Here is a 19,427-nt window from a genome sequence, read left to right as displayed (position 1 = left end):
AAGACCTAGACAAGAAGCCATTTTGAAACAAACAAAATCTAACCATTCTGTTCTGATAAGGTCAAACTACTTTGAATATTTTTTTTAAATTAAATGTCATTGAAATTGGCACAATCCTGTGAAAAGTTTCATTTTCAACAAAATCGCATTTACCAACAGAAAACATTCTGTTGGGAAATTTTTAATCAGCTCAACCCCTGAATAATCCATCCCAGGTTTTATAGGAAACTCTGTACATGCTGAAACACAGTACATGGATAGATTTGTTTGGTTAGTTCTATGAAGACAACAATCCAGGCAGGCTATAGTCAAGCTCCTAACTCTTAAATTAACATTGAGCTTTAGTGTTTAATTCTAATTTCCTAGTGATCTGAGCTTCAACAAGGCGTATGTGGCTATAGGCACTTAACTTACTGGTATAGCTAAACCTTTGGCACTGAATGCAGAACTGCCGAAAAATGGGATATGTTATTGCTGGGAAAACAAAATGACCCATGCTGAGACATCAAGCCAAATTCATCACCGGAATAAGGGGATCTTCTCCATTGAAGACACATGCCAACAAAAATCCAGAAGTCCTATCCTTTGGAAACAATCCCTAGGAAGGCTGTTACAGCATGATGAGTCAATGGGAGTGGGAGGAAGGGGAAACTTACCTATTTGTTGCCTCTGGTTCAAGAAGATCATCATATTCTCCAAAGCCAAATTAGTGGATGGAATGAATGGCACTGAAATCAAGAGATCGGTAACTTTGATGGATGGTAGCAGAAGATATTGTATATCATTTTCTATGGAGTAAATGATCAACATTACATTGTGCAGATGGGAATCAACAACATTAATTAAGGTGCCTGATATGTAATGGTTGGGAGGGAGAACAAACATGGGTTTTTAAATCAGTAAAATAGCACATGGGGAAATTTCAAATAGAATATAATCAAAATCTTTTAAACAAAGGAGGCTAAAATAAATAATGTGCAGAGTGTTTTAAAATATCATGAAGTTAAACAAACTTCCATTTTTAATCCAATTTCCAGCTGAGATTTTTGTTCCCCTAGCAAATGCCATATACAAGACTGACTTAAACTGCTGTGAAGCACGCTGCCCCAAGCCAACCAGCTCACTGGCAACCCACAAATGCCATGTATTTGCTTGGAAAAACACCCAAAAGAATTCTGTTTATAGCACCTTTCATTTGCAGTTCTTTATATACACGTTCAAATTTAGCCTCAGTTTACTCATCTGTACCTACTACTTACAGGGGCTGTGGGCCTTCATTCATTCATGTGTGCGTGCGCGTAGCTCCCACCAGTCTGAGGACTTCACAGAGGCTGCTTCCACAGGTTCAGGATAGACGTGTGTGACAATTAGTGTTGCCCACTTCCCCGGATTTATTGGGTAAGGGGATTTTGGCTCTGCCACTGGGACTCTCACTCCTATATCTGCCCATCCCCTGCCCAGCAATTAATCCTGCTCCCAGTTCTGCTCCCACATCAGTTCTGCCCATTCCCCTGCCCCATCAGTTCACTGCCGCCCCTCAGGCCCCCGATTAGTTCTGCCCCTCTCCCCCAGTCTCACCTCTGCTTCTCCTGGAGTTTTCACCCTCCTCCCCAGACCTGGTAGGGCTCAGCAGGGTGCTCGTCTCCCCCTTCCAGACTGCAGGGGGCCAGATAGGCTCCAAAATCCCATGACTCATGGAAAAATCACGAGAGCTGGCAACACTGTAGTTGTAGGGGCTGCAGACCAGCAGAGGCCATAGGCCCTCCAGGCACTGGGAGCCAGGGCTCAGTTCTGCTTTGGATGCCATCCTGCTGGCATGAGAGCTGTCAGCCACACAGGCACTCTCTCTATATCCTGAGCTCCAAGCCCTCTGTCTCACTCTGGCCTATTGATTTCAGGTTGAACTTTCTTTGTTCTGGTTGGAGCCTTGTTTAGTTCTCATCCCTGAAACTCTTGCCCGTTCCCAACTCCTTTCAGTTGACCCCTTTCCTGTCCAAGGAATGAACTGTCGTTTATTGTTATGTGGTGTTTGCTTTACTGTCCTAGTTAAGGAATATCCTAGTGGTCATAGGGTGTTAGGCCTTTGTACACCCAGCGCTAGGCGGAGGCCCCAGTTGGTAGGAATGCAGGGCACATTGCTCCTAAAAGGGGTGAGGGGAAGTGCAGATGGACATTGAGTAGGGAGGACCAAGGAACTCCACTATTCTGGGGGATCAGGGGTGTCCCAGGAACGGTCAGTCAGTTACTCTACCTATCTGAGTTAATTAAGCTTTACAACACCCTTACATAGTAGGTACAGATGAGTAAACTGAGGCTAAAATTAAGTTACTTGTCCAGGGTCTCAGAGAGCAGAGTGCTCTCAGCACTTGCTAGAGCAGAGACATGCCAACATATAAATGCTAGATGACGGTTAGGATGTCACTTGAGGACACACAGACAGACACAGACAGACACCAAAATCAGACACTGTGTTTACTAGCAGCATTAAATCCTCTCTTCCACAATTATTTCTCTATCCCTGCACGCACACACACACGGGCTTACTGAGAAGTGAAGAAAACACCATCAGTTTACTGCTGGAAAAAACCAGGAGAAACTATGCTTTACCCTGGGTCCTTAAATATTTTTGAAAGGGGACTTTATAGAAAGGAGGGAACTCCCTGCTCACCTCCCTCTGCCTGAATTCCCCTCCCCCTTCACTAAAGATAACTGACTCAGGCATCTTCTAAAAATCCTATGCAGATCTTGTAACTTTAAACCTGGTCTGAGATCATAATTTTAGTGCTGGCCAAACAGAGTGCAGAGGGCGGGCCTGACTTTTTTTTTTCCAAGACCACCTTAGATAGCCTCCCACCCCTGAGTTAACAAAAAATGCTGACTCCATTCTCAGTTACTTTTCTTTAGCTATATAGTTATCACTCTGGGAAAACCTACCCCTCTAGCTACTGCACTCAAACGAATATTTGGAACCTCCAAGTTTTTCCACAGTGATTTCTGCTTGTGATTTCAACTTTCCCCCACGCTGTCTCTAAAATAATCAGAATTTGGAATAGTTTCATCCCAAGATTGGAAACCTATTCTCTAACAGAACTACCAAAGATGTTTATTCAAACTCAGCTCCTCATCTGCCTCCTAGGGAGCATGCCCTTCAGGGTGTTTGCTGAAGAAGGTAAGAAGAATCCTTTGATGAAATTATTTCCAATGATTTGTTGTAATTAACACAGATTGTGTTGTTTTTATTCATTTGCAGCAGGACTGGTCTGTGTTTATGAAGCCCTCCCTTTTGAATTCTTAAAGCCACTGTTGAGTGAGTGTCTAACATGAGAGAGACACATCCAAGTTTTAAAACTGGTAAATTTTACTGAGTGTTCAAAACCAGTTTTTGTGCATGTTGCCTTTTACACAGGAATGCAAGGGAGTGGGGAACTATTATAAACACTCAGTGAAAGCATTACATCAACAGCCCTTGAAAATGTCTCCAGTTTTACCATGTACTGTGTGCAGGAGGATACTGTCAGCAATGATTTCGTGTAACTGAAATTAAACAGTGGAACCTTTGATACCAAAGCTATTTTTATTCGAAGAACAAGTTCTTTGTAACCAGATTGCACTGTATAGTTCGGTGCACTGTAGCGATGGAGGACTTTCACACTCCTTCACTTTCAAAGGGGGGGTTGCTAATGCTGATTTCACTATAAGTATGTTTGACTGTATTTCCATATAAACAAGTATTGTGACTGTTCTTGAGGAAATGTATGAAATGGCAAAAATTATTGATTAAGACAGGTTCTAAACAAATGTAACTAGACTCTGAAATGTGTTCTGTGCCTGCTCAGGGGGAATACATTTTGCAAACTATGTCTTTTGAATGTTAGGTATTAGAAGCATGAAATACTCTGCATTCTTAGAGTTCTTGGATTTTTTTATCCAGCTAAAATGTATAGGGGTAGATCTGATCTCTTACACTAAATAGCAACAAAGAGTCCTGTGGCACCTTATAGACTAACAGATGTATTGGAGCATAAGCTTTCATGGGTGAATACCCACTTCGTCAGAAGCATGAGACGCATGGCATGTGTCTGACAAAGCAGGTATTCACCCACGAAAGCTTATGCTCCGATACATCAGTTAGTCTATAAGGTGCCACAAGACTCTCTGTTGCTTTTTACAGATCCAGACTAGTACGGCTACCCCTCTGATACTTTACACTAAATAGTACCTTTAATCCATGATGAGTCACATTGAAACTGAGTAATGTGCTATTCAATATAAATCAAGATATCAGAATCTGGCCAATAGGTAATTAACATCAATGGGGTTGCAGTGGTGTAATATAGCGGGCTTTTGCCAACAGAATTCTGCATGACAGGCTACTATTTTTATAAAATGTGTTAATCATGCCCAGAATTTTATCAAAAGCAGAAAAATATTTTTGCTTTTGGGAAGCTACTGAAGATATTGGACCAGATCCTCAGCTGAATCAGCACAGTTCTGTTACAATCTGTGGCGCTATGTCAGTTTATATCAGCTGGAGACCTAGCCCACTGTCATTGGAACCGCAGGTGCTCGGCACCTCCAAAAATCAGGCTCAAGGTGTCTCAAGTTGGGCTCCCAAACTTTACAGCAACCTAAAGTCAGTGGACACTGTTGAAAATGTTTGCCTATTCCATTTTGTGTTCCCCAAGATAAGCACACATGGCTCAAATCTCCATTACCCTGCACCTCCTTGTATAGTCCTTTACATCACTGCAAAGTGTCAAACAGTACTTTTCTGATTTAGCATCATTTTACATTAGTTTTTGTACTTACTTTCCATCGGTATAAATGACTCACGAGCAGCAGAGAAATGGTGAATCCGCCCAGCGCTGCTGCCCAATTTTAAATGCACCAGAATATCCAGCTGTGAAAAAATGAAGCAGGGAGATATGTAATTGCTATCTGTAATTACTGTAACCAGTTTTTGGGATGTCAGAAATGCAGCCGAAAGAGGGCTTTTTTAGTTGTTTAAGAAAGGAAAAAAACTCTTACTTTCCCTGAGCGCTGACACAAGGAGTGTGGCTGCGACAGAGTGGGTGTTGTGCCCATCTCCACTGAATGAGTCACAACACTACAGTTCAAACTGTTAGCCAAAAAACACGTTTAAACACAGCTCTTGCTGGCAAAGTGCTAGCATGGTTTTCCTGGGCAGCTTGGATGAAGCTGAACTCTGGTGACCTCTGTTAGAGGTTTGTTTACAGAACCGTGCTATAGACTGGGGAGCAATCTGTCATCTATTTTGGGTTAAGATTTTTGAGACACACAATTCCAAGTGGGTGCAGCACCAACATTGGTTGAATCTGTGTCTGGTGTAGTACCACTTTGTCATTTAACTTGTACCCATTAGTGATTATGGATAAACAAATCCCACAGGACTAATACAATTTCCTTGGCCAACATAAACTAAGCTGATGATTTATTTATTTATTTATTTATCTGTTAGACAGAGTTGTGTTTAAACATAATTATTCCGATCTAAATTATCTCAACCTCTGGGCCTGCAAAACTGGCTGGAGATTTTGTGGAAAGGGTCTTTCCTTGTAAGATTTCTGGTACTTCTTGCTTCTGCTTAGGCTAGAAATAAGCCTGGCATTGTCTCTTGGTGGCATTTTGGCCTTTCCATTTCTGGACCTGGACAGAATCTGAAAGGGCAGGTTCGGTTTGAGTTTGGGACAAAGTTTTAGAAAGATTCTTAAATGATCTTCCCCCAAACTACTTAGTGCCTCATATACCCAACCCAAGACCTGGCGATAATCCCCTCCTATACTGGTATTCCATATCAACCACTGTACCATTGAAGCAGGTTGGCAGTATCAGCTACTTCCAAGTCTGAGTCTTAGCCAAAGCCAGATGTGCACAAAGCATCTGGGGCACTTGTGAGCCAACAAGCCTTCAAAACATATGATTTAAAGACAGCAGCCAGTGCAGACCAAGCAATGGAGAATACCAGCAAAGGTACAAATAGTTTTGTGAGGAAAATCTGTGAATCCTATGGGAACAGCCAATAATACAGAAACATTCTCAGCCCATGGATGCTAGGGTGTGTCTGCATTTCAAGATGGAAGTATAAATTCCAGCGTGAAGAGACATAAATGTGCTAGCTTGAGAGAGGGAAGCTGTGGCAGCACAAGTGGTGGGAGGAGTTAGCTGCCCTGAGTACATACCTAGCATCGCTAACAGGTACATACTTGGCATGGCTAACCTCTCCAACTGCTCACACAGTGCAGCTACACTCCGCTTCCAGTGAGCTTGTGTGAGAATGTCTCCTTGAGCTGGAATCTACGCCTTCATCTTGAAGTGTAAACGGACTCAATCAACAACATGGCCTACAATGAACAAAGAGCTATGTGAACTTTTCCTTTGGCCTTTGTGTCTGTCTTAGTATCGGGGAAAAATTCCCAATTCAGTTAAGAAATAGTCTTCCAGTGGATATCAGCCCTTATTGCAGAGAATGGACATTGTTTGCTTTGTTCTCCAATCAAATTCTCCACGTTAGTTAAAAGAAAATGAAAATTAAGTCCTTGAGTCTGTGTTACGTCACTGGAAAAGAAAATCTTCCCATTTAAAGATCACAGCAGTTCTTTCATTTGCTGAAAGTGCATCCTGAAAGCTGGACACAAAGGCTAGATCCTGAGCTAGTGTAAAACAGCATAGCTCCACTGGATCCATGGACTTAGACCAGCTGAGATTCTGGCCCTAAACAATTTACCAGCAAAGATAAACCACTGTCTGGCACCATGGCTGTGTATTAAAGAGACAAAAGTATAGTTACAGATCATGATAAACAATTACAGAAAGCTTAGTCCAGAGCAAACAGGCTGCTGGACTCCACTTCAGTGTACTTCCCCCTCAGGACATTGTTTTAAGCAAGCCTGAAGCCACACACTCATACACCACAGAAATCTCATAAACAGACACAGACACACCCACAATTAATGCAGCAGCAGAGCTCTCACAGCTGTTTGGAGCACAGTTTGGTACCCTGTGTTTCTCAGCGAGATGAATGGTTGGGAGGAAAGGGGTGGCGGTGGGGGGGGGGGGGTCGGTCTCCCAAACAGGAAACAAATGAGAAAACCAGTAACAAACATTTAGAATTTATTTCAAACACGATGCCTCAGACATCTGGCCACAGGCCTCAGAGGGGACAGCAGTAATGGAACCACACTGATGTTGGCATTGTTTTCTATTGCCTTATACTTTTTCATCTCACAAATACCCGGAGAAGCTTCCTGTTGCTAACAAACTCTGTAATATCCACCAGAAATTACATTTGAAAGACTTTGAGGGCAAGAGAGTCTATCCACCACTTCTGTCCCACTTATACCGTCTTATGAGGACTTCAAAAGTGTGTAGGCCTTGAGCTAACCCTCTGCAGGGGGTAGATTTCATGCTGAATGCTTTCCAGAAGGGCCTTCATAATTATGAAACCCATCCACAAACTATGTGTGAGAGATGGAGTGTATATGAGCGTGCCTTGCTGACTACCCGGAGAGGTACATCATGAACAGTAATAAATCTTTGTGAAAGCCAAATTCAAGTCCAAACAAACAGTCTCAAATTTCTAGTGTTGAGCATATGTTCAGAGAAAACAATAAATATGGACATTAAGAGGCTGATTCAGCAAAGCACTTACGCATGTACTTAAAATTAAGCATGTGTGTTTAAATGCTTTGCTGAATCAAATATTTGGGAAGGAAGCAGTTCCAGGAAAGGCTTCTTTTATTGTAATACCAATGATTCTTTCTAGCCATTGTTTCCTCTTTTTTCATATTCTTTATTCTGCTTGAATTGTACATAGATTCAGTCTACCTTCTGCTATGAGATGAGCAGCGTGCTGCATGCACTGTACAAGAGGCTGACACACCACCTGAATTTATACTGTTTGCTTATGTACTTGTCAAATTCAGATCCCTGGGACTATCTCAGTGCCGCACTCTGCACTCCTGTAGTGCATGGATGAGTGCAGTACGTTACTGTACTGTAGTTTCAGATGCCAGGTGCATACCTTTAAGAGGCTAATACAAGACAGATTCACACCCAATCTGGACCTTGATATCTGCAGTCTTGGTGAACTGCTCAAGCCCCAGAAAGCTGTGTTTCTGGCTCCTCTGGAGGCTGAGATTCAAAATCTACTACGCTTGCAGATGGGGCAGCTGTTGCAATCGTGGGATAGCAACAATAGTGGCTTAGCTAAATGCTACAGTCATCAGGCATCAGTAGATGCTAGGTGAGATGCATCAGAGGGGTAGCCGTGTTAGTCTGGATCTGTAAAAGCAGCAAAGAATCCTGTGGCACCTTATAGACTAACAGACGTTTTGGAGCATGAGCTTTCATGGGTGAATACCCACTTCGTCAGATGCATGTAGTGGAAATTTCCAGGGGCAGATATATATATATATATATATATATATATATATATACCTCCAAAATGTCTGTTAGTCTATAAGGTGCCACAGGACTCTTTGCTGCTTTAGGTGAGATGCTACATTCATGGGACTGCAGCACTGAAGACAGAGGATTTAATGGACCAACATGGAAGACTCAGGAGACAGCATGACTGAAGGTGTAAAAAGCCCAGATGACTTGAGAGGTTTTTTCCCAGCTCTAACTCTATAAGGAGAATATTGTAAGGAACTATCCTGCAATGGGAGGTGGTGATCTAGTCAACAATATTGGTCTTTTTCCTGACATCTTTGGTTCTATGGCTGGTTTTCTGCTGCAAAATAAAAAAAGCTGTAATCTCTGAATAGTAAAGAGTCACTCTCCCTCCTTTTGCTTTGCCTCATATTCATGTCTATTGGTCATTTTCATGATAATAGTTCTCCAGAACTATAGTCATTTTCCCTTGCATCTGCCCCAGTTAGAATATTACTTAATTTTGCAGGTGTCCTTTATATGAGCAAAGTTAAGCACAGTATTGGAAAGCTCAGAGGATTTACTTAGAATCAGCTATTTCTTTGCTAGCTGGCCGTGCAGGATTAGACTCAGCGATGGAAAAGCGCCGGCCTCGTTCCTCTGGCTAGACCCATCAAGGCACCAGAAACCATCTGCTGCGGGGTGTGGCTGCCAGATACACCAGCCACAGGAAATGTTTCCGACAGTTCAGCAAAATGTTGTCATGCAACACAAACCACATGGAGCGGCTGGACGACAAAGCACGTTGCAACATAAATCAGGCCCCATCTGGATCCCATACTGTGCATCAGGCACTTGCTTTCAACAAGAAGATACTTAGGTTCACAGAGTTCTACCATTCACCTGCCTTCAGTGCCAAAAAAACCCAAACAAACAGATCCCAAGTCCATATGTCAGTACATGCATTGGGCACCAGCATCAGGCACTCCAGGGTTTAATTGACACAGACTGCATCTTCCTAAACAACAAAAACAAAATCAGGGCAGCGCCTTTCAAAATGTCACTGCACAGCCACGTGTCATGCCATGATTTTCAGTCACAAACTACCATTAAGAATTATAAGACAAAAGAGCCAACAGCACTCTGAAAACAGCCATGCAATGCTTCCGAATAGTCCACTGTTGCTCCTCTCAGGATTTTATTCTGAGTTTCATGATATTTTATACTTTTGTTAAAGCCTGAGCTGCTGGAGTCATGTGTGTAAGTGAGAACTTCAGCTTCATTTTTAAAAAGTAATTTCCTAGTTGCAGAGAAAAAAAACTTGAAAATGTGACCCCTAACAGCTCAAAATCCAGAAGGTAAATAAAAAGAACCTCAAATGTATTATTTTTCAAAAGGCCATGATTTTTAAGCTAATTGGATTATTTGGGGGCCTGACCCGTGATTTTTCAGTTGGCAATAATGTGGAACCCCCTCAGTGGGTTACAGATTCTTTGTACTTAAACTCTTAAGTAACTGTCATGTAAGAACATGAGTACATCAGAACAGTCATACTGGGTCAGACCAAAGGTCCATCTAGCCTAGTATCTGGTCTTCCAATAGTGGCCAATATCAGGTGACCCAGAAGGAATGAACAGGACAGGTAATCATCAAGTGATCCATCCATAATAGAAAATAACACATTGCACATGTAGAGAGAAGTGAGCAGAAGTGGTAGGGTTGGATCTTGTTCTGGATTAGGTTTAAACTGAGATTGAAACCAAATCATGGACAAGAAGATTGGATTTGAAATCTAGAGAGCAGCTCTTGAGATTTTGTTCTCAAATGTCAGAAACCCTGTGAGATCAGCTGTTTTTGTGAGTTTTCCACCGCTTTGAATTTCCATCTCCAGAAGTGGCCATATCAGAGCAAGTCCCAGAAGAAAGGCTCCTTGCAGATTCAGAACTCAAACAATAAGGGGCAAAGGTGTGTCCATACCCAGGGATTTGAATCTCAGACTCATGGGGGTTAGATCTATGGTACGTAAAGGATATATAGGGATCACTTTGCCCACTACTAAATGGCAGCTATCTCTGGAGTAGAATGAACGAGCTGCATATTACACACATTAACACTATGAATGCAATAGTTTACGGCAAGAAGTGAAGAACGCTGTCTCAAAAGGGGAATTTCAGCATGGAGAATGTAGTTACTTCAGGTAGAATTTGGTCCGGACACTTAGGTTAATACACCCATTGTTACAAACAATGCCATAGGGTCTTTAACAGCCATAGGTGCTCAGGAAGTGTCCCTTCCAAGTACTTACCTAATACTTCTTTTGTGGTTTGGATACAGTTAATCAGATTGAAAGTTCCATTTTTTCAGCATGAGCTAAATCTGTGGTAGCATTCATAAACTTCAGTGTCTGCAAAGTAGGCTACCACATAATATTTAATTATAGCATGACAAGATGGGGAACTGGTGGTTTAGGTCCGACTGAAACACAAGCATTTAGTTAGCCCATAATAGTGGGTATTTCATTGGCCTAGATGAAGATTTCACCATGGCACCACTGGGGGTATTATTAGACACAAATAGATTTTCCTTGGTCTAACTTTCTGATCCCACATTATTGGTGGTGGCTTCTCTCAAACTTCCATCTTTGCCTCCCAGACTTAGCCCTCTGGTAAAGAACATTTTAAATAAGAAGCGACTTTGCTCCTAAAATCTGAGAATAAACCCTAAGCACCAAAATTGTCTGATATCATAATGGAGATGACTTTGCCAGGAGAGAATTTGGCCCTACTAGAAGCATGATGAGCAGTAAGGAAGACATTAGTGCCACATTTGTTCTACAATATGGCTAAGTTTTCTAGTACAGCCCAGTTCTTAAACAGCTCCGTTAAGTGGAGAGGCGTTTCCTCTTCCTCAATAGCATAATTTTCATGCCACACAATGGCACCGCCTACGCTAAAGATTAATATGTACATTCATAAGACCTCATATCTTGCAATAACCATTTTAATACAAGTAGTGACATGCCAGCTCTGCTCCTTTAAATTAAATGTACAAAGCACTAAGTAGAGTTGCAGAGCCTAACTCTGGCTTTAGTTCTATGCACATAAAGAGCAGAAGCTGGCCCCAGACCTTTGGCAAAACTATCCAAGCAACATTTTGGAGAGTGGCATGGCAAATATATTGCTTCCCATCTTGGAATCATGTACAGGTGTCTTTGCTGCTATATTGCCTGAGAACACCACAGTTGTATCCTGCAATATTTTTCCAAAAGAAATTTTTATTGACCGTAAAGTCTTTCCTTCCAGAAGGAAAAACCAGGGTAGTTTAGCTTCAGCAACATATGACTCAGCAACTAATGGGATAATCTGCCAGTTTTGCCACCTCCACCAGTTTCGTAAATAGGATTTTTCAGGAATCTAAAAGTTACAGTCTTTTGAATATTAAGAAGAACTTTGTGTGTGGAATGAAGTCTGAGATCATGGAAATTGTGAAGCAGGTGACCAGTTTGCATCTACAGCTGAACCTAGAGGTTGTGAAGTGCCACCTAAACCAAAATAAAAGAAACTGGTGAGTTTCACAGCTCTAGTTGAAAATAATGTTCTTCAAAAGCTCCTATTCCCCACCCACCCACCCACACACTTGTTCCGAATCAATCTTGTACTAGTTTGTATCCAATAGGTAGCAATTACTTTGGGGATGGAAAGAAGCCAGGTTTCCTCCAAGCTTAGGGTAGCATGTGTAGATGATGGTCCCTTGGCTTTCATGAAAATCTCTACGCTGTGTGATGCAGTGTGGACTGCACCTCCCAATGTTTCCTGATGTGACATATGGAAGCTTGATAGGTGGTTTTGGTATCTTCGGTCTTCTAAAGCTTCTTTGTTTTTCTTGGAGACACCTGAGAGACATGCTAACTGACATCTGTCATGCAATTCCTGCTCATTCTGTTGACCTACACAACAGGCCTACTTTGAAAATAATCATAAGAGGCTTCTCCAGGAGATTGTCACACCATGATAAACAGTGAACCATGAACTCATCTTTTCAGATGTGGGCCATGGGATGTCTAAGCGTTTGAAATATTTTCAAAGCAATACTGAGCTTTCAAAGACATTGTGTCTGGTTGTGGTGTGAGAAGTTGCAACCCAATAGCAGCTGGGGGCTGTGAACTGGAATGCACTCACTTAGAATTTGGTAATGCACAATGCATTGATTAATCTACATCTGCACCAATCTACAACTGAAATAACAATGACAAGAGATGAGGCAGTGGTAGGAGGGAGTCATGGTTCCAAAGGGTAATGTTTATGTTTACAAACTGCTTGGAAATAATAACAGAAATGGATGTCAAACTGAACTGCTGCTTTCTGTGGTGGTTCCCCCTAAAGTGTGGATCAGCTTGGGTGAAATTTATATCTGTGCACATGGTCACTAATGGACCAAGCCCATGCACTACTTAAGTCCCAATTAAGCCCCCTTTTGAAGGCTTAAGGGATGAATGGGTGTTGTGCTGAACACTTGCATGAGGTGAATTTCACTCCGAGTGAAGACAGTTTCCTCCCAGATTTGTTCAAATATTTTAAACTTGGGAAAGCTTGAAGGTGAAATCCGAGTCACATTTTTTCCTCTCCTGTGTGCTCACATTGGTTTGTAACCAAAAGATTACTTGTTAGTCAGGCTACACATGCTGGTTTATTATGGTAAGAGCACTTGCAGGCACTGGGCCTTCTACACTGCTTTTATGACTGGAGAGGTGCTCATAAATATGGGACTGCCCCAGTTGCGTAAGTTTTCTCCAGTATGACTCTTGTGATAAAATCCTGGCCCCATAGTAGACAATGAAAACATTCTCATTGACTTCAGTGGGGCTGGGATTCCAGGCTTGGTCTTCACTGACTCAGGACTTGTCTTCACTACGGAGCTAAATCGGCACTGCTGCAATCGATACACACTAGTGAAAACACACTCAATAAATGGGAGACTGCTGTCCCATCAATTTCTGTACTCCATTGACATAGTGTAGTGAGGACCCCACAGTAAGTAGATCTACGTCGACTTGAGTTATGCTACTAACAACCACCAGCTGTAGTGTAGACCACGCCTCAGATGGAGTTCATTCCTTGTGTACAATAGCATACATGTGGAAAATGCATTTAACTACATTGGTCACTGTGAATTCAGATTTAGGGTTGACAAACGTAACAGAGTATGAAGTTTTGCAAACCTCTGGTTTTTGGGGTCAGAGAACTAATGAGAGTTTACAAACCCTTTTCACTTGCAACTGAAACCCAAAAATAAATAATAGATTTTAAGGCCAGAAGAAACTGTTAGATCATCTAGTCTGATTCCTTTATAAACACAGGCCACAGGATTTCACCCAACTTCCAATATATTGAGCCCAATGTTTGATTATCTGCCAGAAAGGCATCCAGCCTGGATTTGAAGACATGGAGAATCCACAACTTCCCTTTGATTGTAGTTTGTTTCAATGGTTAATCACATTCACTGTTATAACATTATGTTTTATTTCTAATTTGAATTAATCTATCTTCAGCTTTCAGGGATTGGTCCTTGTTCATATGTTTTTTGTGTGTGCTAGATTAAAAAGTCCTTTAGTACTTGATATTTTCTCTCCATAAAGGTACTTATATGCCATGATCAAGTCACCTCTTTATCTTATCTAATCGAAGATAAAGAGATGGAGCTCTTTCAGGCTGTGCACTATATAAATAACTAATGCAAACATACAGACAAAGACAGATTTCCTACACTACCTTTGGCATACAAAACTGGATTATTTCACTGCCCCTCATGTCTCTCTTTGTGAAGCTCACTAATGCTCTACTTGTTCTGCTGCATTGTTTCCTTTCAGTGCCCACAGTATCAAGTAATTCTTAAGGGCTGAAAGCCGTAGCACTGCCAACAGAGTAATTAATTTCCTTGAATGGGGTTCTTGTTATGCATGTACTGAACTTCTTTCATTTCCCATGTGGGGTTTCCCTCCATTCATTGGTTTTCTCCATCTGTGCTTATTCTACGACTAGTGTATAAGGGATGTTTTTTCAGTTGGGAGCGGGATTATAACTTTAACTGATCCTGACAAGTTCCGTTGTTGGACTCTCAAGCAGATGTTTCTTGATTTACACCCAGTATATACAGCATCCTAATCCAAATATTGTAATGTAAAGACATTACTTTATAAGCCCAAAGAGGGCCGAAGACAAAGGATTTTATTCTGTATCTGCATTTAGACTTTTTCTGTTCAGTAACCGGATTTTTCTAATTTTCTAATTTTTAAATATTTGATGTTTGGTAGCCATTTCAGATCTGGAGAAATGCCTTTATTAAATAATTTATGGTTTAGAACTGCTCCAGGGAAACATTTAATATGTATCAGTATTTGCTCTTTTAGAACATCTTCAAACATAGAAGAGAAAAATCAAACAATTTAAAAACAATAATTTAGATAGAAGGATTTTTACAGTATTTTTCCAACACAAGATTATTATTATATTATAAGATCACTGGGGCAGTGATGTTATGTGAATACAGTGCCTAGTAGGGATGTAAATATCGGGTAAAAAGTTAACTGTTTAAGCAATTAAAATTATTTCGTTTAAATGGTTAACCAATCGGGCGTGGCAGGGGTGGCTCCAGTCGGGGAGTGTGGCTAGGGCTGCTCCAGCTGGGTGGCAGTGCTCCGGCCACTCTGGCCAGGCAGCATGGCTGGAGCCACTGGGGTCAGCGGGCCAGCCGGTGCGGGGCTGCTGGGGTCAGCCGGATGGCCCAGGGGTTAATGGTTAAGGCAAGTTAGCTGGTAAGACTAATGCTTACCGGTTAACATTTTACATCCCTAGTGCAATGGAGCCCTGATCTTTGATTGGTCAAGGTGCTACCACAATACAAATATACACTATTCCTTAATACCCTGGCTCACCAGAAACAAGTAGTAAACAGTCCTTCATTCATTAACAGCACATAGATCTCAGGAGATAAATAATACTTCCATGTAGAATAAAGAGATAAGTAAGGAGATGGATAATGGGCTATACAGACTTACGTATGTAAGATGCAAGTTCAAATTCACCCTGGTAGTGACTGAAAGCTGTTACCCTTGGTGGCTGACTGGGGTCTGTGTGAAATTGCTTCAGTGATCTTGATCTACTTACCAGTGGACATCATGGAAAACTACTGAAATTCATGCGCATATGAACTGTCTGAGCAGAGAGAACAATCAGGACTGAAGTAGTCCATCATTCAGGTCCAGGTTTTCAGAAGTGACTAGTGATTTTAGTTGCCTCAAATTTTAGGTGTGCAAAATGAAATATCTGAAAGGGGCCTGATTTTCAGCATATGGGTGCTCTGCATTTTCTGAAAATTAAGGCCTTCAAATTGTCTCTCTAGAGGAAGTTTGCATGGGCTGCTTCCCTGCTGTACTTGTTCTGGGCATTTATATAGGAATTTAGATCAAAGTGTTCAAAACTGAGTGTCTAACAGTAGGGTCCTAAATCCATATTCAGGCACCTAAATAGAATCTATTTAGGTTCCAAAATCTATATTTGTGCTTCTAAACAGAAACTTCTATGTGCCTAAATATGGATTTAGAAACTTAACTTTAGATTCTCACATTTCAAAATCTAGGAATAAATCCTCATGTCTGTCAAGGCACTATGCATTCATCTACACTGTGATAAAGAAAAAATAGTGTGTATATTAAATCAACTGTTCTATAAAACCATTTCACGGAAGAGAGAATAAAGCAATGACCCCCTAATATCAGACATACAAGAGATGAGGCTGCTATTAAGATAATCTAATAATAATTGGTGCAAATAATTTCCCCCTAAATAAAATATTAAAATTATGTGGTAAGCCGTGCTTGCTAATAGCGTCCTGTGAATAGCTTCCCTCTTTGCTCACACGCAAAGCACTGCAAATATATCACTTGACACTGTAAATCACACTGGGACATGAAAGGTACTGAATAAAACAATTCTATTCATTAAACATATTGCAGGAATACTGTGAAATAAAAACTACCCAATGAGGGAAGCAAAAAATCAGATACTGATTGTTCAGAATACTCTGATTATTAACAGGGATGGTTTTCAGATTTTTGAGCCCCTTGGTCAGGTTAATTTTAGGTGAACCAATTCTCTGTATTTTCCTCTGCCACAACTCCTTTTTTCATGCCCTCTCCAGGCACTAAACTTATCCAGCATCAGTCCTATGTCAAATCTGGGCCTGTCACACAAGCTGGTGTACAGGGTATATACCGTACCTGTGGTGTTCCATAAGCACTTCTTTGGATTAAACAATATCTGTCTTGGTAAGAAAACACTAAGGCCAACTGTTCCAAAACTTGCATGTTTCCAGTATGGCACCAGCATCCATACTTCAGTCTCACTGATTTCAATGGGACTCTTAGTGTGCTTAAAGATACACAAATGCTTCAGTGCTTTCCTGGATCAGGGCATTAGTACCTCAGCAGGTAGCATAGTTTTCAGAGATGTGAGTACCAACAGCTCCCATTGAATTCAAGCCTTAAAACTTTGTACATTTGAAGCTTTGTCACTGCCTACCCTTCCAAAAATCACTAGAAATAAATGATGAGTACTATGGGAAAAGCTAAAGTTACAAAGACATTACTAATGTTGGGGGCTCAGAATTTCACCTATTTTTTCTCTTTGATCGCTAACATTTTGCATCAGAAAGGCCTGAAACTCTGAATATTGCTGGTATTCGAAGCCTTGAGCTGAGAGTTTCAAGAGGAGATGGGGATGCTCAGCATCTTATAGGACTGGACCAGTATTTTGTTTTCTGTACAAAATCAGATGTTAAGTTGATTTGAAGTCTATACAGTAGCAAACAGATAAATTGTTTGACTATCATCGCTATGGCATTCCATTGCGGTTTAGTGAAATAGTCAGGACAACTGTCTTAATTAAATTATTTCTTGATAGAGACATTTCTAAAAAATGCACTGAAGCCCAGACTGGGGGAATATATATAGTGCAGTATGTATTCGAAGAAAGAAGAACTGGACATGGAAATCAGTGAGTAATTTAGAGAACACTCCACAGCACTTGAAGAAATTTTGTGCAGAAACCAGATGCACGTTGAGCACCTCCATCAAGTGTTTAATAATGCTAGTCGTGGTAACAGGCAAACTCAGTCTAATTTAGAATTAAACTATATCCAATTAAACTTGCTTCTAGGGACTTGTCTTTGTATTATCCTTAGTGGAGAAGTGCAAAACCTTCCCAAATACATGCCTTTAAGAGTCCTCTTCACAGTTCAGTGCTCTTTCAGATGAATTCCAATGGCACAAGAGAGCATCTGTTCATTGTTACTTTAAGTCAATCACAGGTGAGTATTGTTTCGGCATCCAGGGACCACTCTAAAAAGCAAAATCCTACTTCTTCCATGATAAGGCAAGCATCATGAGTTCCATTTACAGTACCTGGTGGACTCAGCACCTCTGGCCAAAACTCTAGACAAACTTTAAACATTGTAAATAAAGAACAGCTGATTTCTTGGCCAGGATGTTTAATACAAACCAAAGACTTAGGCCAAAAGGTTAAACCAAAGTATATTGCTACTATACATGTGTAGACATATACATAGTGTGACAAAGTTCCTCCTCTGCCTTGGTGGGTCCTGTGATTATTGGCAGATTTGCTCACCTCAATGATCTCCCCCACAGTCTGGATCAGCTCCTCCTGTGTCTGATCAGGAGTTGGGAGGTTTGGGGGGAACCCAGGCCCACCCTCTACTCTGGGTTCCAGCCCAGGGCCCTATGGATTTGCAGCTGTCTATAGTGCCTCTTGTAATAGCTGTGTGACAGCTACACCTCCCTGGGCTACTTCCCCTAGGTGTCCTCCAAACACCTTCTTTATCCTTACCACAAGACTTTCCTCCTGGTGTCTGATAACACTTGTACTCCTTAGTCCTCTCGCAGCACACCCTCTCAGTCTCAGCTCCTTGTGTCTCTTACTCCCAGCTCCTCACACACACTTCCTCTCCTCTGACTCCTCCCCATCCGACTGGGGAGAGCTCCTTTTAAAACCCAGGTGCCCTGATTAGCCTGCCTTGATTGGCTGCAGGTGTTCTAATCAGCCTGTCTGCCTTAATTGGTTCTAGCAAGTTCCTGACTACTCTAGTGCAGACCCTGCTCTGGTCACTCAGGGAACACAAAACTACTCACCCAGTGACCAGTATATTTGCCCTCTACCAGACTCCTGTACCCCACTGGCCTGGGTCTGTCACAATAGCGATAGGTAGACATGGCAGTGGAGGTAAACTATCTCATGTTGAATATACTTAATTCGGAGAATGTTCAATTTAGCCATAATAAGTGAACATCAACTGAATCTCTAACTCATTTTCTGTGTTTCCCTTAGCAAGCACAGTTCAACTGGAAGATGAAACAGTATCAAACGATTTCAAAGACAGAAATGACTCAGAGATTGAAGAAAGGCCAACTCTGGTGGGTGTCTCTTGAACTGAGAATCTTCAGACCTAGCTGGCACTGTATTTCTTGTCTTCTTGCTTTGTCTTTTGAGCAGTCAGATTTTGAGCTTGTGGTTTTCTGGTAATAAGCGATGATTTGTTCCAAAAATAAAGGGTGGTCAAATACCAGTTTTTTGCTTTGCAAAAGTTTGGGTGGCGGGAGATGAAGCTGAAAATAATTATAACAACATTTGCTGAATTTCACAGAATATTCAGGGCTTGCTATGCACTGTCTTATACCAGTTCTGCCCTGGTGTGCCTCCATTGGCTTCAGTGGAGCTACACTGATGTTGAACTGATGTAACACAATGGACAAACAAATCTGTAAATTTCTATGACACTGGGTAAAACTCCCCTTTCCCAGCCTCTGCATTGACAATGTTTTGCTATTAGTGATTGCTGTGGCAAGCAGTTCTAACTTTCAGTTGCATCAACTGTTGTTCCTTTACAGTAAAGTTGAATTAGTGACAATGAACAAAAACCCAAGGATTTAATTTTTCCCTTTAGAAACTGATGAACTGGCATATTGT

At 41.4% G+C, this 19,427-nt stretch overlaps 2 protein-coding genes across 4 annotated transcripts in view; one reads left to right on the top strand and one right to left on the bottom strand.

Moving 5' to 3' along the window:
• The window catches only part of LRRC38 (leucine rich repeat containing 38), a 69,213-nt gene extending 64,315 nt beyond the window's left edge, over positions 1 to 4,898 (bottom strand). The window contains exons 1-2 of the transcript XR_003997121.1: positions 4,810 to 4,898; positions 657 to 728 (exon numbers count right to left, since the gene is read on the bottom strand). The gene's annotated coding sequence lies outside the window, so the exon portion shown is untranslated. The remainder of the gene's footprint in view (positions 1 to 656; positions 729 to 4,809) is intronic.
• Positions 2,734 to 19,427, top strand: part of PDPN (podoplanin) — a 29,117-nt gene continuing 12,423 nt past the window's right edge. Inside the window, exons 1-2 of one of the 3 annotated variants that reach the window (XM_030537738.1) lie at positions 2,734 to 3,169; positions 18,789 to 18,874. In XM_030537738.1, coding sequence (XP_030393598.1) covers positions 3,100 to 3,169; positions 18,789 to 18,874 — 156 coding nt within the window. In that variant the 5' untranslated portion in view covers positions 2,734 to 3,099. The remainder of the gene's footprint in view (positions 3,170 to 18,788; positions 18,875 to 19,427) is intronic. The other 2 variants (XM_030537737.1, XM_030537739.1) reach the window with 2 other exon arrangements.

This window comes from Gopherus evgoodei, chromosome 18 (genome assembly GCF_007399415.2).
Source record: "Gopherus evgoodei ecotype Sinaloan lineage chromosome 18, rGopEvg1_v1.p, whole genome shotgun sequence".
NCBI classification, from domain to species: Eukaryota; Metazoa; Chordata; order Testudines; family Testudinidae; genus Gopherus; species Gopherus evgoodei.
This window is presented reverse-complemented; position numbering and strand designations above follow the sequence as displayed.